Consider the following 26,803-nt stretch of genomic DNA (forward strand, 5'->3'; position numbering starts at 1 on the left):
CCATTGGCTAATCAGGGCGATATGCAAATTAACTGCCAGCCAAGATGGCAGCCGGCAGCCAGGCAGCTGGAAGCGAACATGAGGCTTGCTTGCTTCAGTGACAGAGGACTCCAACGTTCCCCGCCTGCTGCTGCCGGCCTCTGAGCTGCAACTCTAAGCAACTATGTTACAAATATAGAAGCTAAACAAAACCCCAGAAACCTGCTTTAGTCACCGGGCTTCAGCCAGTAGGATCGCAACATTGTTTCAAATACAGAAGGTAAACAAAGGCCAGAAACCTGCTTTCAGCAGCGGAGGCCTAAGAGCTGGAGCCTCAGAGCTAAAGCTGGCCCAGAATTAAAAGAAAAAAAGGAGCGGTTGGGAGCTTCAGTCACCCACCAGCCTGAAAACAGCCCTCAGCCCCTCACCCAGACTGGCCAGGCACCCAAGTGGGAACCCCCACCCTGAAGGGTGTGTGACCAGCTGCAAACAGTCATCATCCCCTCACCCAGGCTGGCCAGGCATCCCAGTGGGGACCCCCACCCTGATCCAGGACACCCTTCAGGGCAAACCAGCTGGCTCCCACCCATGCACCAGGCCTCTATCCTATATAGTAAAAGGGTAATATGCCTCCCGGCACTGGGATCAGCATGACAGGGGGTAGCGCCCAAACCCCCTGAATGCCCTGCGGCTCTGTGTGTGACAGGGGGCGGGGCCACAACCTCCCTATCGGCCCTGCTCTGTTTGTGACAGGGGAAGGCGCCCCTGATCAGCCCTGCTCTGTGCCTGATAGGGGGGAGCTCCCCAAACTCCTGATTGCCCTGCGGCTCTGTGTGTGACAGGGTGCGGCGCCCCAACCCCCCAATCAGCCCTACCCTGAGCCTGACTGAGGGTAGCATCGCAACCTCCCGATCCGCCCTGCTCTGTGCATGACAGGGGCGGCGCCCCAACTCCCCAATCGGCCCTGCTCTGAGGCTGACCAGGGGCTGCACCTAGGAATTGGGCCTGCCCTCTGCCATCCAGGAGCAGGCCTAAGCCAGCAGGTCGTTATCTCCTGAGGGGTCCCAGACTGCAAGAGGGCACAGGCCGGGCTGAGGGACCCCCCCTTCCCCCTGAGTGCACAAATTTTTGTGCACCGGGCCTCTAGTATAATATAAATAACAATATAAAATCAATTTTAAGGTAGCAGGTAGGAATTACCAACCTAAAATTAAGTCTCCAGTGAAAACGCCTTTCAAAATTGAATGCAAATAGACAATAGATAAAAGATTAGAGAATTTGAGGACACCAGACCTACACTACACAAAAATCTTACTGAAAGTTCTTCAAGCTAAAGGAAAATGATAACAGATAAAAAAAAAAAAAAGTGGATCTACCCAAAGCTATAAAGACTGCTATAAATAATAAATTTGTGAAAAGACATATAAAGGATTTTTTCTTATTTTAAAAATAAAAGAACATTTAAGGCAAAATTAACAGTTATGTATTATAATATTTATAATACTAGAGGTCCAGTGCCGGGGTCCAGCCCCAGCAGGTCCAGGGGTTCCCAAAGGCGTAGACGGAGTCGGCGAAGAAGGAATGACACGGAGACAGTGTTCAGTTGATCAGCAGCCTAGCCAGGATCTCCAGCCAAGTTCTGGTCTCGATCTCCAGAGAGGTTCTGCTTAGGATCTCCAGCCAGGTTCTGTGTCCATGGTCTCTTGCTAGGTTCTCCAGATTCTCCAGCCAGGTTCTGTAGCCATGTTCCCTCGTTAGGTTCTCCAGCCAGGTTCTGTCCAGGTTCTCCAGCCAGGTTCAGTCACCAGGTTCTAGTCAGGTTCTCTTGCCAATTTCTGTAGTCAGGTTCAGTCCAGGATCTTTTGCCATGTTCTCTCCAGCGAAGTTCTTCTGTCCCTAGAGAACGTTCTGTGTAGGTTCTATGCCTAGGTTCTGTCTCTCTCTCTCTCTCTCTCTCCTAAGTTCTGTCTGCTGTTGTCTTGTTTCAACTGTATTTATACCAGTTGATTCCAATCCTATCAATCTCTATTCCAAAGGTTAGGGCGTTTCTTATCTCCATTCCAGGGAGTAAAGATTATGTAGCTTAAGCATGATTGTTTGTAGTTGAAGTGATTAACTACCCGCCTGGCACTTAGTTAAGGAGTTTCATCCCCTCCCTGACTTCAGGGAAAAATTCCTACCTGGGGAAACAACCTTTCTAGGAGAGGCATCCCCTCCCTGACTTCAGGGAAAAATTCCTACCTGGGGAAACAACCTTTCTTGGAGAGGTGACCTTGGTTAAAACACACAGCGCTAAGGGGAGCAAACATATTAAGAACAGTATGCCATATATTCCAGGTCCTTTGAAACAGCAAGGATGGACCGGCTCCCGGCAAATTCCCCCTTTTTTATTTTTTAAAAGCAGGCATTAAGAAGAAAAACCTGAAATGCTCTCTTGTATCCATTTTAAGAGTAGGATTGGCACTTTCCACTATTACCTGAGGCCTGATCTATCACCCCAGGGAGAACTTGCCAATCCTGCACTTTCCCAGGGTGGAAAGGCTACAGTGGGGTTAAGGATAAGGCTCCTTGGGCCTACCTCCTCCCATGCCTTTACATTTACCTTTCCTTCCTCAGAAAAGCATGGACATACTTATTGTATAAAACGTTCTGTCTGACTAGGAGTAACCTTAATTCCTCTGCTAGCAAGCATATGTGTTAAAAGATCAATACAGAGTCTTATTTCTTTAGACTCAGTATGGCACATCTTCTTAATCTAAGAATCAATACAGAGTCTTCTTTCTTTGGACTCAGTATGGCACATCTTCTCAATCTAAGAATCAATACAGAGTCTTCTTTCTTTGGACTCAGTATGGCACATCTTCTCAATCTGAGTTCTGTACTATCCACCTTCTTACCCTACTTATTCTCTGTAGGGGGGTCTGCAGTACCCTGGTGGAGTCCTATCCGTCCCCAGTGTGGGGTTCTCAATGGGGGGGGGGGGGGAGGGGCTTACCTAGGGGAATCCTGTTCCAGGAGTTCCCAAAGGTGTGGACGGAGTCGGCGAAGACTATCCACCCTCTTCCTATGGTGGAGTCTGATCCGTCCCGATTGTGGGGCAAAGACTATCCACCCTCTTCCTACGGTGGAGTCCTATCCGTCCCGAGTGTGGGGCGCTTACCTAGGGGTCCCTGTTCGGGCGCCAGATGCCGGGGTCCAACCCCAGCAGGTCCAGGGGTCCCCAAAGGTGTGGACGGAGTCGGCGAAGAAGGAATGACACGGAGACAGTGTTCAGTTGATCAGCAGCCTAGCCAGGATCTCCAGCCAAGTTCTGGTCTCGATCTCCAGAGAGGTTCTGCTTAGGATCTCCAGCCAGGTTCTGTGTCCATGGTCTCTTGCTAGGTTCTCCAGATTCTCCAGATTCTCCAGCCAGGTTCTGTAGCCATGTTCCCTCGTTAGGTTCTCCAGCCAGGTTCTGTCCAGGTTCTCCAGCCAGGTTCAGTCACCAGGTTCTAGTCAGGTTCTCTTGCCAATTTCTGTAGTCAGGTTCAGTCCAGGATCTTTTGCCATGTTCTCTCCAGCGAAGTTCTTCTGTCCCTAGAGAACGTTCTGTGTAGGTTCTATGCCTAGGTTCTGTCTCTCTCTCTCTCTCTCTCTAAGTTCTGTCTGCTGTTGTCTTGTTTCAACTGTATTTATACCAGTTGATTCCAATCCTATCAATCTCTATTCCAAAGGTTAGGGCGTTTCTTATCTCCATTCCAGGGAGTAAAGATTATGTAGCTTAAGCATGATTGTTTGTAGTTGAAGTGATTAACTACCCGCCTGGCACTTAGTTAAGGAGTTTCATCCCCTCCCTGACTTCAGGGAAAAATTCCTACCTGGGGAAACAACCTTTCTAGGAGAGGCATCCCCTCCCTGACTTCAGGGAAAAATTCCTACCTGGGGAAACAACCTTTCTTGGAGAGGTGACCTTGGTTAAAACACACAGCGCTAAGGGGAGCAAACATATTAAGAACAGTATGCCATATATTCCAGGTCCTTTGAAACAGCAAGGATGGACCGGCTCCCGGCAAATTCCCCCTTTTTTATTTTTTAAAAGCAGGCATTAAGAAGAAAAACCTGAAATGCTCTCTTGTATCCATTTTAAGAGTAGGATTGGCACTTTCCACTATTACCTGAGGCCTGATCTATCACCCCAGGGAGAACTTGCCAATCCTGCACTTTCCCAGGGTGGAAAGGCTACAGTGGGGTTAAGGATAAGGCTCCTTGGGCCTACCTCCTCCCATGCCTTTACATTTACCTTTCCTTCCTCAGAAAAGCATGGACATACTTATTGTATAAAACGTTCTGTCTGACTAGGAGTAACCTTAATTCCTCTGCTAGCAAGCATATGTGTTAAAAGATCAATACAGAGTCTTATTTCTTTAGACTCAGTATGGCACATCTTCTTAATCTAAGAATCAATACAGAGTCTTCTTTCTTTGGACTCAGTATGGCACATCTTCTCAATCTAAGAATCAATACAGAGTCTTCTTTCTTTGGACTCAGTATGGCACATCTTCTCAATCTAAGAATCAATACAGAGTCTTCTTTCTTTGGACTCAGTATGGCACATCTTCTCAATCTGAGTTCTGTACTATCCACCTTCTTACCCTACTTATTCTCTGTAGGGGGGTCTGCAGTACCCTGGTGGAGTCCTATCCGTCCCCAGTGTGGGGTTCTCAATTGGGGGGGGGGGGGGGGGGGGAGGGGCTTACCTAGGGGAATCCTGTTCCAGGAGTTCCCAAAGGTGTGGACGGAGTCGGCGAAGACTATCCACCCTCTTCCTATGGTGGAGTCTGATCCGTCCCGATTGTGGGGCAAAGACTATCCACCCTCTTCCTACGGTGGAGTCCTATCCGTCCCGAGTGTGGGGCGCTTACCTAGGGGTCCCTGTTCGGGCGCCAGATGCCGGGGTCCAACCCCAGCAGGTCCAGGGGTCCCCAAAGGTGTGGACGGAGTCGGCGAAGAAGGAATGACACGGAGACAGTGTTCAGTTGATCAGCAGCCTAGCCAGGATCTCCAGCCAAGTTCTGGTCTCGATCTCCAGAGAGGTTCTGCTTAGGATCTCCAGCCAGGTTCTGTGTCCATGGTCTCTTGCTAGGTTCTCCAGATTCTCCAGCCAGGTTCTGTAGCCATGTTCCCTCGTTAGGTTCTCCAGCCAGGTTCTGTCCAGGTTCTCCAGCCAGGTTCAGTCACCAGGTTCTAGTCAGGTTCTCTTGCCAATTTCTGTAGTCAGGTTCAGTCCAGGATCTTTTGCCATGTTCTCTCCAGCGAAGTTCTTCTGTCCCTAGAGAACGTTCTGTGTAGGTTCTATGCCTAGGTTCTGTCTCTCTCTCTCTCTCTCTCTCTCCTAAGTTCTGTCTGCTGTTGTCTTGTTTCAACTGTATTTATACTAGTTGATTCCAATCCTATCAATCTCTATTCCAAAGGTTAGGGCGTTTCTTATCTCCATTCCAGGGAGTAAAGATTATGTAGCTTAAGCATGATTGTTTGTAGTTGAAGTGATTAACTACCCGCCTGGCACTTAGTTAAGGAGTTTCATCCCCTCCCTGACTTCAGGGAAAAATTCCTACCTGGGGAAACAACCTTTCTAGGAGAGGCATCCCCTCCCTGACTTCAGGGAAAAATTCCTACCTGGGGAAACAACCTTTCTTGGAGAGGTGACCTTGGTTAAAACACACAGCGCTAAGGGGAGCAAACATATTAAGAACAGTATGCCATATATTCCAGGTCCTTTGAAACAGCAAGGATGGACCGGCTCCCGGCAGTCCAGTGCATGAAATTCATGTGGGGGGGGGGGGTCCCTCAACCCAGCCTGCACCCTCTCCAATCTGGGACCCCTAAGGATCAGGCCTAAACTGGCAGTTGGACATCCCTCTCACAATCCAGGACTTCTGGCTCCTAAAGCTCGCCTGCCTGCCTGCCTGCCTGCCCCCTAACCACTACCCTGACAGCCTGATTGACACCTAACTGCTCCCCTGCTGGCCTGATCACCCTCAACTGCCCTCCCCTGCTGGCCTGTTTGCCCCCAACTGCCCTCACCTGCCAGCCGATCACCCACAACTGCCCTCCCCTGTTGGCCATCTTTGTGGTGGCCATCTTGTGGTGGCCATCTTGTGACAACATTATGCAAGGGCATTGCACGACACCACCTAGGCTTTTATTACATAGGATATTTATAAGTAAAATGTATTACATTACTGGCACAAATGTCAAAAATAAGAAAACAAGTATACGGCTTTAAGATCTTATATGTTAACTTTTATAATATCATTTGAAGGTAAAAAGTGATCAAAAAGTAATAATTTCAACATTATGATAAACTCTTTAAAAAGGGAAATAGTTAGTAGACCAATACAGTTAATAAAATAGTTCTAAAAAAACTCAAATAAAGATTAATATAGGAATAAAAAAAAACAGAATAGCAAGCTAGTAGACTTAAAGCAAATCATGAAATAATTACATTAAAATTAAATAATTTAATTTCTCCAAATAAAAGCAAGATGATCAGACTGTGCAAAAGGCATAACCATATGCTGTCTACAAAAATACACACATGAACTATAAACAGAATCAAAAAAAGATATACCTTGCAAACACTAATCAAAGAAAGCTGTAATATATAAGTTAATATCAGATAAAGTAAGACAGAATTTATTCAGAGAGAAATAATAAACATTTTATGATGATAAGATAGAAAAGAAAATATGTAATATTAAAATTAGCAGGATACAGCTAAAGAGGTTCTGAGAAGAAAATGTATAGCCTTAATGCTTCCTTGATGTATACATTAGAATAGAATATAAAAACTAAAGGCAAATGATCTATGATGCCATTTCAAGACTCTACAAAAATAACAGCAAATTATTATCCAAAAAGAATGAACACTGCCCAGCTCACATGGCTCAGTGGTTGAGTGTTGATCTATGAACCATGAGGTCATGGTTCAATTCCCAGTCCAGGGATATGCCTGGGTTGCAGGCTCGATCCCCAGTGGGGGGTGTACAGGAGGCAGCCAATCAATGATTCTCTCTCATCATTGATGTTTCTATCTCTCTCTCCCTCTTCCTTCCTCTCTGAAATCAATAAAAATATATTTTATTTCTCCCAATTTTTATCTGCCACACATTTATAATAATATAAAATTTTTAAAAAAGAATGAACACTAAGAACAGAAATCAATGAAATAAAAAGCAAATACACAATAAAAAATATCAACAGAGTCGTCCTGGCCAGTGTTCTCAGTGGTTAGATCATTGGCCAGTGCACTGCAGGGTCTCAGGCTCGATTTCCCAGTCAAGGGCAGGTTCCTGGGTGGCAGGTTCAAGCCCAACCCGGGATGGGGCATGTTGGGGAGGCAACCAATCAATGTGTCTCTCTCACATTGATCTCTCTCTCTCTCTCTCTCTCTCTCTCTCTCTCTGTCTCTCTCTTTCCCCCCCCCCCCCCCCCGCAACCTGCTTGTTGAGCCTATTTCCTTGGTATTTTCCCATGTGACCCCCTTATGGAAGTAAGTGACTCTGTCTCTCTAGGACTTGTAAGTATAAAAACTTTGTTTTCCTGTGCCTCTTTCATGTCCCCTCTTGTGGCTACACCTGATTGACCATCTCATGAAAGATTACAAATAGCTACTATGATCAAACAAATTCATACAGGTACAACCCAGTAGTTGTACCTATAGGAAACTTTTGATCCCACCTCCCTATTTCTCATGACACACCACAGGGATGAAAAGCTCTGTGATCCGTAGGTATGGACTATTTACTGTCCAGGGCTAAACATGCTTCTTTGAATACTAATGCTCTAGGAATCACTCTATAACTGGAACCTTCTCCCATGAATGCTCTGCTAGTAAAGGCTGTGATCCTTAGAATGAGACTGAGGCTATTCCTGCTGGGGATCCCCTGCCAGACAAACAGGCTTACCTGAGCAGGCAACTCCAACATCCAAGGTATGGGAATAGTCAAGTTCATGATAGTTTCGAACCATAGAACGAATACAGTCATTGATTTTCAATTCTGTCCCTTTGCAAATAAGATATGAATGCCAAATGGGCCCTACCCCTGATCCGAAATAAACCCCTCTGGAAACAGCAACAGCAACTCCACATTCCAGCTGTCTGCACACCACAGCTGCATCCTCCAGGTTCCAGTCAAAATCATTCACTGTGCCCCATATTCCTTGGTACTTCACTTCTACTCTCCCCTCACAGCGGTGGCCTCCACTCGTCAGCCTCAGGTCTGCAGCTGCAAGAGAGACGTGGGCACAGAACACATGACACAGCAGAGATTTTAGGAGACCATACAGTGGTGTGTGTTTAGTATTAAAAACCTAGATCTCTGGGAGAGTTCCAAAGGTCAAGATGGCAGGGTGTGTAAACACTATTCTCACCACCTCCCATGACCACATCAAAATTACAACTAAACTGTAATAAGTAAAAGTAGAATTACTCAGAAGAAAAAAATAGTTATCTAGGGTTTCAAAAATATCTCTGTATAGCATTTGTTTATTTCTGTGGTGTAAATACAGGGTGGGACAAAAGTAGGTTTACAGTTGTTCATATGGAAAATAATATCATAGATAATAAATAATAATACGAGAATAAACTGTTTCACAACTATGAACATACTTTTGCCCAACCCTGTATTCCCACTGTGACCAGTTTTAAGCTATCAACGCGGCATCACTAAGTGCAGAGTTGGAAAGAGATGCACACAATTATTTCTCACCAGCTAGTAAGATCCAGCTCCAGGCACCCCACTGAGGATAGGCCTTTAGAGGATCAGGATGCTGTTGTCTCAATAGATAATGCCTAAGGCTGGTAGGGGCCAAAGTTCACCATCTCAGTTACAGTTAATGGCCCACCAGACCAGTGGAGGAATATTCTCTCCCCTCTGGCCCACAGAAAACGCTCTCATCTAGCTTTGGAACAGAGGAGTGTGTTAAGCAGCCTCTAAAACGTCCTGATTATTCCTATTTCCTTGCATTCACATCCTCACATAATCTTCCTCACACTTGATTGTGGGATGAACCCAGTAACATGCATCCAACAAGTGGAATTTGGCAAAAGCGATCAGCTGTCACTTAAGAAATTGGTTTCAAGAGGACTCTGGTTTCTCTCTTTTTGATCTATTTTACTCTCTTATTTGCTTGCTGCAATGAAGCCAGCTGCCATATTGTGAGCTGTGTATGGAGAAACCTACATGACAAAGAACTGAGGGAGGCTTCCAGCCAATAGCCAGCAAGGGACTGAGGTTCTATTACACTGTCCACCAAGGTCTAAATCAGTGGTTCTCAACCTTCCTAATGCCACGACCCTTTAATACGGTTCCTCATGTTGTGGTGACCCCCAACCATAAAATTATTTTCATTGCTACTTCATAACTGTAATTTTGCTACTGTTATGAATCGTAATGTAAATATCTGATATGCTATATGTGTTTCCCGATGGTCGAGACCCACAGGTTGAGAACTGCTGGTCCAAATGCTGCCAATTAACTAGGTGAATAAGTTTGGTAGTATTCACTCCCAGATGACCCTTAAGATGATTGTAGCCTTGTGAGAGAGCATAAGTCAGAGGACCCAGATAAGCCATGCCCAGATTCCTAGCCCACAGAAATTATGAGATAGTAGATACTAGATTCTTGCTCACTAAGCTGCCATGTTTGGCAGTAATTTGTTGCCATATAGTCTGCAGTATTTTGCTATGGCAGCCCACCTGAGCAGACTAATACATAAGGATTCTTTTCAAATTCAGCATCTTTCCAGATGTTTCCCTTTTTGATGCACCACTTCTATTTTTCCAGAATGAAAGCATATGGACCCAAGCAGAGACCTGAGCAGTGAGAATGGATACCCCAGGGACTGAGTCCTGATTAGATTATAAGAACAAAAAATTCTCATTTTGGTGATCCAATTCAAAGCTAATGGAGATGATTCTAGGGCCTCAGCAAAGCAGGAATCTAAGGTACTGAATGAGAAACAGATATGAAAAGATAGAGAGGGTTTAGGTCCCTATTTCAGGTAGCATCAAGGTTACAGAATTGGTCACTCAGGAAGAAGTCTTATTTGGATGAAGCAATTAAGCCACTTATATAAGTCTCCAGGTTGTCCACCCTGCTGTTTTCTCACTTTGGTGGGAACCCCTCAATTAGTTATATATTGCTGTGCAGCAAACTGCATTTTACTAAAACTGTGTTTTACCAAAGACAAAGAGAGAATTTTTAAAGCAGCATCGTGAATATACCACATACACCTTCTTAGACCTAAACCTGGACCTCTCAAATTTTCAGTTGCTTCAGCCCTGTTCTGGACCAGAGTCACCTCACCACTGAGAGTTCAGTTTAGAAATTACTCTTACATTGTCTGCTGCATTCTTGACTGCAAAATAAAATCTGCTCAAGTCAAAAAATAAATATGTATTATTAATATATATACTCCACCTTGTAGGATTGTTGTGCACTCTGAGTTCATATAAGTGAATGTAGTATCAGTATCTGGTGGTGGTAGTTGCAGTTGTAGTAGTAGTAGTAGTAGTAGTAGTAGTAGTATAGTAGTAGTAGTATAAAGAGTTCCAATAGAAATTGTAACAAAAATGACAAACATCCAAAGATAAAAAGTACAAATGTCATGAGCAAGTAATTCACAAATAAAGGATTAAATTAGCGAATATATGCCAGTTTTTGCCTAACATACCCCAGTTTGGGCTAAGATTTTAAAATGTGATAAAAACCCAATGCTGGTAAAGGTATGTGAAAACTAATATTCTCATCCAACATTATTGGGAATAAAATTTAGTGCAAACATTTCTGGTGGGCAATTAATCTCTATGTATCAAAAGCCTTAAAGGTATTCAGAGCCTAGAGAACAGCAATTTCACTTTTAAAATGTTATTGAGAAAAAATAATCATGGAGAGCCCTTATATGTAAATACAAGGAAGTTGAACAACTTCTTTTCATAACTTCAAAAATGAAAACAACTAAATACCCACACAAGTGATCACGTGAATATATTGCATGTTGGTCATATAAATAAATGATTGAAAATAATTAAATTTTCCAAATTATCCTTGTAATATTATATATTTTGTAATAGAATAAAATGTTTTAGTGTAGAAAAGAAGAATAGTTAATGGTCTAGAAAGATGTGAAAAACATATTGTCAATTTTAAAAAACAGATTACCAAATAATGTAAACCAAATAACCAAATTACCCAGTCTTTGGGAGTTTATGTTTTTGTGTATTATGGCATAAAGTGTATTTGAAGGCATAATTTCTTGCCAATGCCCATCATGGATTTCACTGTGGAGACTCCTGTAATGTATACCCAGCTCAGAAATCATCAAATGCTCAAAAAGGCCAGGACTACTGTTTTACAAGGAGCAAGTCCAATGTCATATGAAGTTGAAGAATAAATTTCTAGTAGGATAGCTGCTTGCCTTGGAAAAATGTTCTTGCTGCCCTAACCGGTTTGGCTCAGTGGATAGAGTGTCGGCCTGCTGACTCAAGGGTCCCAGGTTCGATTCCAGTCAAGGGCATGTACCTTGGTTGCGGGCACATACCCAGTGGGGAGTGTGCAGGAGGCAGCTGATCGATGTTTCTCTCTCATCAATGTTTCTAACTCTCTATCCCTCTCCCTTCCTCTCTGTAAAGAATCAATAAAATGTATTTTTTAAATTTTCTTGCTTCTTAAGTAACTAAGTAAATTTCCTATAGTTTTTCTCATAATAAGAGGTGTCCTTTTATTGAAACACCCATTGTCTCTCCTCTATATGGGACCAAAACCTACCTCTCCACTTCAGAGCCATCAAGAGAAGAATCTTCACTAGCATCTGGCCAACACTCAAGGAGCAGAAACTTAAAGGGATGAGGTTTCCCCAGGAGAGTTATGGGACTGAGAGACTGAACTCTAGGAGGAAGACAATGAGCATTGAGAGGAGACAGAGCTGTGCACCATCTCAACCTGGATCAGTACCCAGGCTGAAGGCTAGATTTGCTGCAACCCTATCCCTGATGCCTGCAGTCCTCTGGCTCAGTGGAAGCCAGTTTGCAGGGAGGGACAAAAGAACCCATGAGAGAGAAAATGCACCATATAGAATTCATAACACATCCTAGGGAGTGTGTGTGAACCTCAACAAGTCAGGGAACAATTCACAAGAACTGGGGCAGGAACTCGGGAAATTATACATAACTGATGCTGGGTATCTCTAAGCAAGAGATCCCCTCTCCTGGCTGCAGAGTCCTCTGTTCTACAGCAGACACCTGATAGGAATAGGTGAGTCAGGAAGCAAATTCTCTCACAGAGCCTAGTCCTGGGCAAACACTGTAGTCAAGCAGAGAGGAGACTGTAAGATTGAAGGAGAGCAGCCAGAAAGAAAGAAAGCAGGTGCAAGATTATCTGTGATCTGGTTACGTACAGTTTACGTGACACCCCAACAGTGTGGGCACTGTGTATTCCACACACCAACTGACTCAGTCACTTCTCGGCTGCTATGTTCCTCTCACACATCCATCACATCCACCACACACTCACATCCACCTCTCTCTCTCTCTCTCTCTCTCTCTCTCTCTCTCTCTCTCTCTCTCCCTCCCTCTCTCATAAATACATAAAACATAGAAATTCTCACGGGCAGCCCTCTCCAAAGCAAGCAAATGCAGTGTGGGAGGAACAGCCCGGAGGCCCAGCTGAGTCCATCTCTGGTCCTTCCCAGACACTGGGAGCCACTGGAACAAAACAGATACTCCTTAAAAACAAGGAGGCATGGGAGAGGACTAAAATCGACTCACCTTAGTCTGCAACTATCATTTCTTTGAAAAACCTGCCACTGCCCTAGCCGGTTTGGCTCAATGGATAAAGCGTTGGCCTGCAGACTGAAGGGTCCCAGGTTTGATTCCAGTCAAGGGGCGCAGGCCCAGGTTGTGGGATCGATTCCCAGTAGGGGGAGTGCAGGAGGCAGCCGATCAAATGATTCTCATCATTGATGTTCCTATCTCTCTCCCTCTCCATTCCTCTCTGAAATCAATAAAAATACATATTTTGTTTAAATCTAGTAGTCTTTGAAAAAAAAACAAAAAACCTGCCACTATGACCAATTGAAACCCCATAGGAGAAGAACCAATATTTATAATCATCGTGGTTCTCTTTTGGTCAAAAAACATGGTTTACACCTTAAGGCTTTAGCTCCATAACTCCTGGGACCTTTCCCTTTGCCAAGGTGTCAACTCACTGTTGATCCCAGGAAAGAGGTAACTCTTACCTTGAGAATGCAGCACAGTACTGAGGAGAAAACAGAGTCCCTGAGGAGAGAGATGTCCATTCAAAGTCATCCTAACTCCTGTGCCATCAAAATCACAGTCCCAGCTGCGAAATAACCCCGTGCGGAGGCATCAGGGTACCGACGAAGGTCTTCAACAATGGGAGGGGTATATACACACACATGCACTCACATCCTCCCTACTGATAGCCAATAGAGAGAGCTTTTGCCATTTCAGATGCTATCAGAGACTTCATCTGCCACCTTCTGAAGCTCAAACACCAATTAGATTCTGAATCTTCACTATCTCCTTATATGAGCAGCATGGCCCTTTGACATCATGTTTCCTTAGGTCCCTGAGAACTAGGCCCCATGATCACGGCTGGGGTAGAAAAGTTGCATCAAAAAGCCACTCTCCACCAACAGTCTTGGCTGATCTCTGCAGACTGAGATCTTTCAGGGTTCGTGGTGCTGCAATCAGTTACCCTTTGGCCCATGCGAGGACGTCTTTGTTGTAATCAAACGTTGTTCTTCCCTGTGACTGAGCTCATGCCTGAAGCAGAGAACCACAAGAAGGCTTGAAATATGAGACCACTTCTCAGGCCAGCAGAAAATGAGGACCTCAGCATAGGAATTCACAGGTGAATGTGGCGGGGTGAGAGGGGAAGCGCCAAGTTGAGGAGGTGTGATTATTGGTCTTTCTCCCTTTTCCTAGTGATCTGGAGACTGGGGACTTGGAACAGAGGCGCTCATAATTACAATGGGTCTTCGACAGGATCTAACTTTCTCTCATCAGAGATCTTTCTTAGCCCCTAAGACCACTCTGTCCAGCCCACACAAGTCACCTGGGACTAAATTCTCTGTCTCAGGGATAAGAAGGGGCTGTAATCTCCAGGGTATTTACCGACCAGATCTCCTCCTTGTTGTGCAGCTGCCCAGGGCCAGCAGTCCTGCCCTGAGAGCCAGGATGGTGCTCAGGGGTCAGAAAGTGCATCAGCCAATTGGCTGATCTACTTGCACCATTTTTCTTCCTGGATCCACCCTCCCACCCTTTTGGAATCTTTCTGAATTCATAGCTTGGTGTAGCATAAAGTTTAGCCCAAAGTCCATCTTATCCTTGCTATCCCTAATATATGTACTCATTCTCTTTTCATAATTAATGGTTTTACTGTGAGTCACACCAGAGAAAGGAACAAGGGAAGATAGAAATTTATATCTTATGATGTAAATTTTACTGAGGTAAAATTCATGAGTTACCAGACATAGCATATAACACACCATCAGCTAGCATTTACTAAGCATTTACTCTACACCACTGCCTTTAGGCACTGTGCTGTGACTGGGAATAAAACAGTGAGCAAGACAGACTCTGTCCCTGGGCTCATGGGACAGTGAGCTGCTGGAAAAAGACATATATATATAATTGTTTAACAACATATATGAAAGGGCTATAAAGAAAAAATACCGCCCTAGCAAGTTTTGCTCAGTGGATAGAGCGTCAGCCTGTGGACTGAAAGGTCCTGGGTTCAATTCCGGTCAGGGGTACATGCCCTGGTTGCCAGCTCAGTCCCCAGTGAGAGATGTGCAGGAGGCAGCTAATCAATGATTCTATCTCATAATTGATGTTTCTATCTTTCTCTCCCTCTCCCTTCCTCTATGAAATCAATAAAAATATATTTTTTAAAAAAAGAAAAAATACCATGTTTATTATATGAAGAGGAATTTCAAGAAGGTTGAACCCAGCCAAGGGAAGCTTCTTTTAGGAAGGGATATTTAAGCTGATACTTGATGGAGTTGGAGTTTACCAAGAAGTTCAAGACCATCAACTCACACCCACTGCCCTTCCCTAGACCCTGTCATTCATGGTAACAACTCCTTTTCTGAATTTCTACATATTGAAATTCTATTGTTCTATTTCTCACTCTTATTTTGACCATACCTATCCTTCAGCTGTTCAATATCTGTACTCCCTTAGATCTCTTGCTCTGCTTGAGATAGAACACATTAAGAATTGGAGAAAGAATTTGATAGATCCTCCCTTCCCCCCAACTGGTGGGCAGAGTATGACCTGCAGCCCGGAAATATCTGAGTGACTAACCATGTACCTTATATGGACTATACATTGAACCACCAATCCACATCTGCCAAATACCCTAAGCCCTTGTTCCTATATGGACCATACATTAAGCCAGCGGTTCTCAACCTGTGGGTTGCGACCCCTTTGGGGGTCGAACGACCCTTTCACAGGGGTCACCTAAGACTATCGGAAAACACATATATAATTACATATTGTTTCTGTGATTAATCACTATGCTTTAATTATGTTCAATTTGTAACAATAAAATTGGAGGTCACCACAACATGAGGAACTGTATTAAAGGATCGCAGCATTAGGAAGGTTGAGAACCACTGCTTAAGCCACCAATCAGCACACACCAAGTACACTAAGCCCCCATTCCTTCCCATGCCTCCCCTCAACACGTGTTCACCTCTGCACGTGTTGCTGTCCTCCCGTTTTGAGACAGCCCGGCAGGTCTCTCTCCCCTGATAAAGCATGTAATCCTCGTTTTCGGCTCCTGACTGGTCTCACAGAATTAAAGATTAGATTATCAAAAGATGTATTTGAGTTGACTGGGGTAAAATATCTACAGCCAGTCATGGCGGGGGGGTGGGGGGGAGGGCGGGGTGCCTAAAGTTTGAAATAACTAGGCTGATGTTGTTGAACTTATTAGGACTGGTGAACCAGAGCAAGAGGGACAGGGAAGCTACCACAAAAAGCGATCTACTTTGTTACTACTATGTTCATTTTTCTCTGTGATTCATGACTTCCCATAGACAAATGCTTTGGTGCAGTGATGGGAATGGAGAGTCAGAAAGTTCCAGGCAGGAGGAGCCTCAAAAAAGGGAGAAAACACATGAAACTCTCACGTGGAGACAGAAACCATTCCAGAGGATAAAGACAGCTCTAGAATCTGTACAATCTGACCAGAAAGGGGAAAAAAATAGATAACCAATGGAAGTCTACCTAATGAAAGAAAAATGCTACTTCTCTACAGCTGGCAGACTAAGAGTGAAATGAACTCAGTCAAGCTGACTCACTGATACCTTCCATTGTCAATGTGCTGGGCTGCATATCTGGTGCTTTGGCCAGACGGGTCATGCTGTGCTGTCTGTTCCTAAAACACATAGATAGTAAGGTACTGACATCAGGCCAGGCCTTGAGACATGGTCTCATGGCCCCTTCCCAGCACGCAGGCCTTCTTTCTCAGAAGGCCTGGAAGTCTCATTCCAAACTTGGGAGACAGAAGACTGGAAAAAGTATAAATAAAGAGAGTTTCCTCCATATGAATTTGAAAGACACATTTTTCTCTGGGCCTCCACAAAATTTAATAATAAAATGTAACTCCTGTAGTCTGGGCTGCAGTTCGGCCTCTGTTCTGGCAGGGTGCTGTAACTGTAGTCACTGGCCAGCTTAATAAAGGCTCTTAAATTTAAATCCTGAGTCGATGGTCTATCTCGCTGAGTGAACCCATAACAGTCAATAGGAGCACTATTAGGAGCTGTCCCTTCATCCACTTGGCAGGCATACAAAAAATAAAAAAGAAGCTGTCTGTTAAGCCAAGTTTCAAACTCACTGCTTTTCTTCCCTTCAGGTTTATTTGATGCTATTTCAAAAGCATATAGAATCTTTGTACTCCAGCCAACAGGTTGACAACACAATCTTCTTACTCCAGCTCACCCTCCATGTATTTTTTTTTTCTTTTGTCTTTGCTGTCACCACAAAGTATGCATAGAACCTTAACATTGTATCTATTCTCACTTCAGCGCTCAGGCACAAAAGGTGCCCAAATCCTCCTTTGCAAAAATCCTTCTCTCTTGATATCATGATCTCTTTAATATACATAATCTGCTTAAAGGGACCAAGTGCCATGGAACCAAGTCTAATATATTTCCTTTGCAAATTCTTTTTTTTTTTAATTAAATCTTTATTGTTCAGATTATTACATTTGTTCCTCTTTTTCCCCCCCATAACTCCCCTCCTCCCAGTTCCCGCCCCACCCTCCGCCCTCACTCCCCACCCACTGTCCTCATCCATAGGTGCACGATTTTTGTCCAGTCTCTTCCCGCATCTCCCACACCCCTTTCCCCCCCAAGAATAGTCAGTCCATTCCCTTTCTATGTCCCTGATTCTATTATAATCACCAGTTCATTCTGTTCATCGGATTATTTATTCACTTGATTCTTAGATTCACTTGTTGATAGATGCATATTTGTTGTTCATAATTTGTATCTTTACCTTTTTCTTCTTCTTCCTCTTCTTAAAGGATACCTTTCAGCATTTCATATAATCCTGGTTTGGTGGTGATGAACTCCTTTAGCTTTTCCTTATCTGTGAAGCTCTTTATCTGACCTTCAATTCTGAATGATAGCTTTGCTGGATAAAGTAATCTTGGTTGTAGGTTCTTGGTATTCATCACTTTGAATATTTCTTGCCACTCCCTTCTGGCCTGCAAAGTTTTTGTTGAGAAATCAGCTGACAGTCGTATGGGTATTCCCTTGTAGGTAACTGAGTTTCTTTCTCTTGCTGTTTTTAAGATTCTCTCTTTGTCTTTTGCTCTTGGCATTTTAATTATGATGTATCTTGGTGTGGTCCTCTTTGGATTCCTTTTGTTTGGGGTTCTCCGCGCTTCTTGGACCTGTAAGTCCATTTCTTTCACCAGGTGAGGGAAGTTTTCTGTCATTATTTCTTCAAATAGGTTTTCAATATCTTGCTCTCTCCCATCTTCTGGCATCCCTATAATTCTGATGTTGGTACGCCTGAAGCTGTCCCAGAGGCTCCTTACACTATCCTCGCATTTTTGGATTCTTTTTTCATTTTGCTTTTCCGGTTGGGTGTTTTTTGCTTCCTCGCATTTCAAATCATTGACTTGATTCTTGCGCTCCTCTGTTCTGCTGTCGGGAGTCTGTATAATATTCTTTATTTCAGTCAGTGTATGCTTAATTTCTAGTTGGTTCCCCAATATAACATCGAGGGTCTCATTAGTTTTCTTGTAGATCTCATTAAGTTTATCGGCGGCTTCTAAACAGTTCTTGAGAGACCTTAAAAGTGTGGTTCTGAACTCTAGATCTTCCATTGACAATTTTGTCCTGTTTCTTTGTCTCCGCATTTTGTTATGCTTCTTTGGTGCACCCCCTAGTGGTCTTTGTTCGTGGTTTTATAGTTAAATCTTGATTGTTGTAGCTAATTCCAGGGAGGGTTTGACCTCCAGGCCAAGTGGCTATGAGAATCAGCTGTGTCAGCAGTGAGAGAACTTCTGTCCTCTAGGGAGGTGCTAATCTGGCGTTTGCCTGAGGCTATCCGGCAAATGCCTCTGTGCAGGGCTTGGGTGGGGCGGGTAGCACAGGATCAACAGGGTGGGCCGGAGAGAGCAGTTATGGCGGCTCTCAGTCCTGTCCCCAGGGGCTCTGCCTCTCTGAGTCCCAGCACCCGCTGCAAAGCTCGGAGAGAAAGCTGCACTCGCTCTGACCGAAGCCAGGCAATCCCGCTTCTCCCGTTTGAGTCTGGGTCCCTAAAGACTCGCCCGGATCTGGAGTTCAGAGTCTGCGACTCCCTCCGGATTGAAAACGCCAACCGCGCCCTCCGCCGCCAGCCCGCTCCGCGCTCCGCACCTCAGACTTTGACTTCAGCACTGCGCCTCCTCTGAGTGTCCGTATGCGTTTCTCTTTCCTCCTAGTTGTAGGACTTCCACTCAGCCAGCGTTCCAGTGGTTTTGGGTGATGTCCGTTCCGTCTTTTAGTTTCACTTTTGAAGTTCAAAGCAGCAAACTCCGGCGTTAACCTATGCCACCATCTTGGTTCTCCTGCAAATTCTGTATTTAGTAGTCTACTTCAGAATTTCGTGTCTGTTACACTTTGACATCTTGATGGAAACTTCAGTTTTAACATTCTACTCCAGAAGCATGAAAGAGCTATCAAAGACAACAGTGGAACTGTCTATGCAAGCATTGTTTAAGCCAGAGAATGCCCTTTCTGGCCAATATGATGATCTGGAATCCTGAGAGGCATATGATAATGTCTCGTTGGAATGGAAGGTACATCATCCAAAGATGGGCTTGTCAGCCTGCAGAGCTCGAGGCATTAAACCTTCCAACTAAATATCCAACTTCCCTTGTTTATTCAGTAGGATTTCAGTCATTTCCTTCCAACCCCTCCTCCATAACCCACTCTGTGGGTTATGATTAGGAGATGCTTTGGTCATATTCAAATGATATCCAGCCCATCTGACAGTTGCATTTCCCAGTGTGAATTAATAAAAATGGCATTCTGATTTAAATTTCAAATTGTTTTCTGAAAAGTTGCCATTAGTAAACATCTCTAAAGCAAGAACATATTAACAGGTACCTTCTTTAATGGTAATAATTTACCAATAATTATCAGAAAGGAAAAAGAATAAAAGAATGAGGATAAGGAGGATGGTGGAAAGGAAAATTCCATAGCTTCATTTTCATATAATTAATGTTAACATAAAAATCTTTTCACATACATTTTGTCTGCAGTTCAGATTATTAACTTGTGATAGATATCCAGAGAGGGGATTGTTATTACATATGCAGAAAAGGAATTTATTAGTAATCAAGTGGAAAAAAATAGTAAGTTTTTTTGCTATATTGCCATGTAGTACCTGGAAATCTATCTATTCTCCTCTGAATCGCTCAACCTTCTTGAAGAAGGAGAAAAGAAATATCATAAACCTATCTCCTTCATCTCATTCTGGGTGACTAACTCTTCCAGGAGTGACTGGAGTGGGAAGTGTTTAAGGCAAAGAAGGCTCAGGTATTGATGACTTCCCCAAACATCTCCCTTGCCCACTACTAGAACTGACTACCAGCCCTTAGCTAACGTAGGCATGGGATCTTTACATAGTCCTTAATGGATTCTATATATTTGAATTCCAAATATTTAAATTATTAATTTTTACAAAGAAATTTCAGGGTCAAATTGTAATCCACTTATTGCACCAGTGGACTTGTCCAATGTGTGACAGGATCAGTTTGTACCTGGGAGCTGCTTGTCTGAGATCAGAAATTCCAGGTTGCCTGTGTGCAGTTTATAGGATTGCCACAAGATGGCAGAACTGGGAATGACAAATTCCTGGAAGCTAAAGTAGCCAAGTAAAATTTTATTACTTGTGTGTTTTTTAATTACAATTAATATCTATTTCATATTTAAACATCCTAAAATGATTCACTGAATAATATATTAACTATGAATTTTAACTATGAAAGAAATTAATGAAGGCAGAAATATAAACACTAAAGAAATAGATTATGTAGATGGGATCAGCAGTAGATGATGGTGGTGATGGAGATAGGTAGGTAGATAGATATGGGTAGATAAACAAATAGATACAACAGCTATATAATGGTCTTTTAAAATATCCTAGATTCCTTTTTCTTCATTGCATTTCATCCAGTCACCAAATGATGCTTTAGAGGATAAAGAGATTGTTATTACAGGAAATAAAGAAAAAGGAGCTGACATTCAACTCTGGCCTTTCAACAATAGGATTTTCGGGTCCCAAGAATAAAATAATTTTGAAAGACTAAGGTTTTCTAAATTTCAAATTGTTCCTCTTTATATACTGAGAATTTGGTTTGGTAGGATTCAGAACACAATTTTATTATAACCCATAGGTAGGGAAGATGCAAAATATAATTTTATGGAACTGCCCAAACAGAAAGGGAAAAGATAAAGTCTTTTGCTATCGGGTTGCAAAGGAGAGGCATGTGAAATAGAAAAGAGAAGGGGACAGACGCTACCTAAAACCATTGCCTTCTTAGATCTGAGGCCAAGAGGGAAGGTGGTGGCAAGAATGAAAGCCCAGGTGGGTTGAGGGGAAAGCCCAGTGCAGAGGGGCATATGCCCAATTTAGCCACTGTGCCTTATTCTGGTTTCCATTGATCAGAGCAGCTCCCAGATGCTCTCCAGAAAGTAGCCCTGGGACAGGTATAGAGAGTGAGAAGGGAAGTAAGGGTATGCAAGGCAAGGTCCCACCTCAAAATTTGAGGTTATTAACTCATGCTACCGCCCCATTCTTCATGCCTCCACAAGCTCAGTGCTTCCATAATACATCTCTGCAGTGCACACAAGCCCACCCTGTGGTCCCCTCTCCTTGGTCCTCAATGTTTAAGCACGCAGATACGGGAAGGAAACATTCTGTGACACCCCCATCCCCAAAGTCCCCACCAGAGTTCAGAGCCCCGTCCCACACCTGAAGTTTTCAGTGGGACAAACACTGAGGGCAGCTGTGAGTCATTCCAAAGCCTTGCCACATTCCCCACTAAAAGGACGCATGTCAGCAGATACAAGTTCTCAGTTTCTGCCATGCCCGTTCTTCCTCCTTGGACTTGGGTCAATTAAAAGGAAGAAAAAAGAAATAGTTGAACACATGCATCTAATACCTATTAATTTTCTAAGAACCGCTTACTCATGCCTAAGCCCCATAGCACTACATGAACCCTGTCTTCTTCTATATCTGTAATCTTAACATATTAATGATAATAACTGATTCTAAATATCAGAACCAGAATTCAAACTCAGGTGCGGGAGCTAGGATCAGGATCTGCTGGATCACTTAGTCAAGATGCCATCTTCCCTCTGTGGCACAGATTTATCATTCTTACCCAGTTCTGGGCTCTACACCATCACTAGAAACCATTCACCCAGACCCTAGAACATAGGATATGCTTGCTGGAGTCCAGCCACCCATTTCCAAAGGATGACGTAGGCATGCATTTAGTGTAACCAGTCACATTTGGTCTCGCTTACCTCAGCATTGAGATCTCATAGGTAAAGCACTGTTATGGGCTTCAGATCCAGCGGTTCTCAACCTGTGGGTCGTGACCCCTTTGGGGGTCGAACGACCCTTTCACAGGAGTTGCCTAAGACCATCAGAAAACACATATATAACGACATATTGTTTCGTGATTAATCACTATGCTTTAATTATGTTCAATTTTAACAATGAAATTGGGGGTCACCACAACATGAGGAACTGTATTAAAGGGTCGCGAATTAGGAAGGTTGAGAACCATTGTATAGGGACTGATGGGATAGAAAGAAAGGTCTCAACTCAGGGCTGGCATGCTGTCCCCAAGCAGCACCCTATATTCTAGAGTTTGGGGTACAATGTCAACATGGACTAACACACCCTCCAATAAAGACAAGATCTTCTTCAAAACATAAGAAATATCAGTGTACAATCTCATAAAAGATGAAAGGGAGGAAGGTTTTACAGAAGACACCAACCCAGCTGGGTCCCACAATGAACCTGAGAGGCTGCAATGCAGTGATCAAGAGAACAGACTCAGGAGGCAGACTGCCTGGTCTTGACTCACAGCTCTGCACATACTATATCTGTGACCTTGAACGGTTTCTTAAGACTCTCTGTGCTTGGTTACTTCATCTATAAAATGAGGGTGACAATCATGCCTAGATATTAGGGTTTTGGTGAGGATTAAATGAGTTGGATTTACCAAGTTACAGCATAAATGCTGAATAGTGGTAGTAGAGAAGTCGTATTAGGACATCTTTCTCCATCTCGTCTCAGGAATCACAAGACTCTAGAATATTAAATTACATTCTGTTACCTATAGCCTTGTTGGGAACCTGTCAGAAATCTACCATGGAACTATAGTGGTGCCTTGGTGGTATGATAATGGTGCCACTCAAAGTTGTGAGCCTTTTGCAATTGATCTTTCTCTCTCTCTCTCTCTCTCTCTCTCTCTCTCTCTCTCTCTCATTCCCATTCTACTGATTATGAAATTCTTCCTTAGCATCTGCAACCCTTTCATGAGCTCCTTTGTTTACTTGCCAATTTTACTTTACAAGCTCTAAATGTGGTTAGCAGAAGTTCTATGTCTAATTCACCTCTATAGCCTCAATGGCTGGCCATTTAAAAATTCCAAATGTCTATTGATTGGATGAATGAGTGAGTGAATGGCACTCTGCTAAGTGTTTTACAGAGGTTATTTCAATTAAAAAGAACTGTTTTGAGAACATTATTCAACTTTATCTTATGAGGACTTAATATTGCAATAGAAGATATATCATTTAATATCATTATTATAGCATTAAATGCTATTATATTAATGTATTTAATATAATACAGTAAATTCCAATTTACAAAAATAAATGCAGACCCATTCTCAGGGCACTGATGAGACAGCCAATTTTAAAAACATGCAAATGCTACAGGTTTCTTTGTGTATCCAAAGATACAGAAAACAAACCACAACATACTGCCAGGTGAAACCATGAAGCCTCTTGCGCTATCTATCAGATAGGGCTAAGTGGGCAGGATGTTTATGTATTTATCATTTGGCACATTTTCAGTTAAAACCACACATGACTGTAACAGGAAGAAAATTCTGTTATAAAAATATTTTGGTTCTGAATAAGAAATGCAGAAGTAAAGAGCAGGAAGAATTCTGTTCCTTTACTTAGCATAATTAGTAAATTGGCCTTCTGGATTGTAACACAATACAATATATTACAACAATATTGTAACATAGCATTATCCTTCCCAATTTACCCATAAGAAATTGGGGGTTTAAGAGGTCAAGTAACCTCTTCTCTGGAGAAGTTAATAATTAAACATCCTTGCTTGAGGAACAGTTTCTTAAGACCTACCAGAAACAGAGTGATTAAAACACAAAATATTCCTTAGGAATTAAAAAAGATCTATATAGCCCAGCCGGTTTGGATCAGTGGTTGAGCGTCGACCTGTGAACCAGGAGGTCACGGCTCAATTCCTAGTCAGGGCATATGCCCAGGTTGCAGGCTCGATCCCCAGTGGGGGTTGTGCAAGAGGCAGCTGATGGGTGGTTCTCTCTCATTATTGATGTTTCTGTCTCTCTCTCCCTATCCCTTCCTCTCTGAAATCAATAAAAATATTTTTTTAAAGATCTATAAGCTATTAAAAAGAAATTATTAATTGAGCTATTTCACAAAAGCATGGGAGATTCACCTCACTAATCTGTGTTCCTTGTGGATGGTACAGGGTTAGCAAAGGTTCTTCTACCAAAGCCCACTTCATCACAAGGGCATGAAAGAACAAGGCCAGGAGCTGGTTCAGGTCCAGCCCATCAGCCTTGTTCAGCCTTTGCAGACTTTGACTAGCAACAGCTAGCAAAGAGCTTGGCACTGAATAGGCCTCATTCTTTTCTCCACAAGTCCCGTGCATAATGCCCAGAGACCAGACCAGGTCAAACCTACTAAATCAGAGACAAGCAGGTACTAAGTGGGGAGCAGGCAGACCAAGGACCTTTTCCCCACTGCCATTAGGGTAGTAAAAAGCCCTTCATCGAAGAACCATCTTTGGGAGGAGAAACAGGAAATGGCTCCTGAAAAAGAGAAAAACCAGCAGGGAGTTGGAACCAATTACTGGCAAGGTATCTATTACGTTGCACCTGAGCTAAGCTGAAGAAGACATTTAAATGGAAGAGTCTGCTCTAGTCGGTTTGGCTCAGTGGGTAAATCATCAGCCTGCAGTTTGATTCTGGTCAAGGGCACATACCTTGGTTGCAGGCTCCTCCACGGCCCAGGCCCCGGTCAGGGCTTGTGCAGGAAGCAACCAATCAATCGATGTTTCTGTCTTTCCCTCTCTCTTCCACTCTCTCTAAAAATCAATGGAAAAATATCCTCAGGTGAGGATTAACAAAACAAAAACAAAATAAAAATTTTTAATGGAAGAGTCTGGGTTAACTTTTTTCATTTTATACCAGTCTGTGCTGGCAGTCATGCTCCCATTACCCCACTTTTGTCTCTTAGCATCTTAACCTTAATTCTTAAGCATCCCCTCTTTCCTCTAGGATAGTCAATCCATCATCTTTGATTCTATTTTTATCTTTCCATCATTTCTATACTAATGAAAAAGGCCTTTGGATAAGAAATAATTTCATTGAATTCCTTCTTTTTCTCAATCCAAGAAAATGGCACATTGAAACTATATGCCCTGTGAGCACTGTGCTAGGGCCCTTCTCAAGGCCTTGGAAGAGGCTGGTGCATGAGAGGCCAAGACGCTTAAGCACCAGCAGGTCATGTTTCAGGGGCAGGATATGTTTGTGACTAACATATTTCTATGAGGATTTTCCCAGGAGATTCAGTGGCTCAAAAAGTCTGGTCCCCTTGGTCTGCTGTCCCAAAATGGGAAAAAGTTAATCATTCAAAAATGAGATGAAATGTTCACCCACAAACATGTTACTACATTAGCTCAGGTAATGTAGCAGATGTAGCCTTTACAGTAAGAAGGAAAGAAACAAATCAAAAGAAAGCATGGAAGATCAAGAAGCAGGGACTTCTATGCATCCATCCAAGTAAGACTCTATAGAGACTAAGGCAACCTTATAGAAAAGTTAGTCATTGGTTTGTTTCATCCTCTGGAGCAATGCTTATTCATAGATGCTCATGATCAACTATAAGAAGTTTGGGTTCTTTTTGACAATGGCTTTCCAAATGTTCGAAGGCATAGTGGATGGTAAGGCTTTTTCACACAGGCTTTTCCAAGACTGGTAAACTGTAATATAGTAACAAGAAACCAGCTTAGCCCGGCTGGTGTGGCTCAGTGACTGAGTGTCAATCTATCAATTAAGACATCGCTGGTTCAATTCCCAGTCAGGGCACATGCCTGGGTTGCAGGCTCGAACCCCAGTGAGGGGTGTGCAGGAGGCAGCCAATCAACGATTCTCTCTCATCATGCTGTTTCTATCTCTCTCTCCCTTCCTCTCTGAAATCAATAAAAATATATTAAAAAATAAAAAGAGCCCTGACCAGTTTGGCTCTGTGGATGGAGCGTTGGCCTGAGGACTGAAGGGTCCCAGGTTCGATTCCGGCCAAGGGCGTGTACCTTGGTAGCGGGCACATCCCCAGTGGGAGGTGTGCAGGAGGCAGCTGATCAATGTTTCTCTCTCATTGATGTTTCTAACTCTCTGTCCCTCTCTCTTCCTCTCTGTGAAAAATCAATGCAATATATTTAAAAAAATAAAAATAAAAAATAAAAAAAGAAACCAGCTTAGTCTGATCAAAGCACTCAATAGAAAAGAACACGCCACCAAACTGTTAGCAGAATGGGACTTGAGGCTGGGGCTGGGGGAGAGGGTGTCTGGAAGATTTAGCACAAACAATTATGATGCTAAGTCCCTTGAAGCTCTCAAGATCGTTGAGCAATCTTATAACCATTGTTTTAGAATCAATTACTTCAGCCAATTCAGTGAGCCCCTTCTTTGCTTATATGAGTTTTCCATTGCTGCTATAACACAAATTAACACAAATTTATTATCCGAAAGTTCTACAGGTCAGATCTGAAATGGATCTTACAGGTCTAGTTCTTTCTGGAGACAGTATATTTCCTTGCTTTTTCCTTCCAGAGGCCACCTGCATTCTTTAGCTCATGGTTCCCCAGCAATAATCACATCACTCTCACCATGAATTGGTCACTGATTCTGACTATATACCACATCTTATAAGACAGAATGCTAACCCCTCAAGA

General features: G+C 43.2%; 1 protein-coding gene across 2 annotated transcripts in view; it reads right to left on the reverse strand.

The window, feature by feature from the left end:
* Positions 1–22,281, reverse strand: part of LOC308513274 (antigen WC1.1-like) — a 40,776-nt gene extending 18,495 nt beyond the window's left edge. The window contains exons 1-3 of one of the 2 annotated variants that reach the window (XM_081083170.1): positions 22,084–22,281; positions 10,443–10,496; positions 8,062–8,246 (exon numbers count right to left, since the gene is read on the reverse strand). In XM_081083170.1, coding sequence (XP_080939296.1) covers positions 8,062–8,110 — 49 coding nt within the window. In that variant the 5' untranslated portion in view covers positions 8,111–8,246; positions 10,443–10,496; positions 22,084–22,281. The remainder of the gene's footprint in view (positions 1–8,061; positions 8,247–10,442; positions 10,497–22,083) is intronic. The other variant, XM_081083171.1, reaches the window with a different exon arrangement.
* Between the last annotated feature and the right edge of the window lie 4,522 nt (positions 22,282–26,803).

The sequence above is a fragment of the Myotis nattereri genome, assembly GCF_964212035.1.
Source record: "Myotis nattereri genome assembly, chromosome: 2".
Classification (NCBI taxonomy): Eukaryota; Metazoa; Chordata; class Mammalia; order Chiroptera; family Vespertilionidae; genus Myotis; species Myotis nattereri.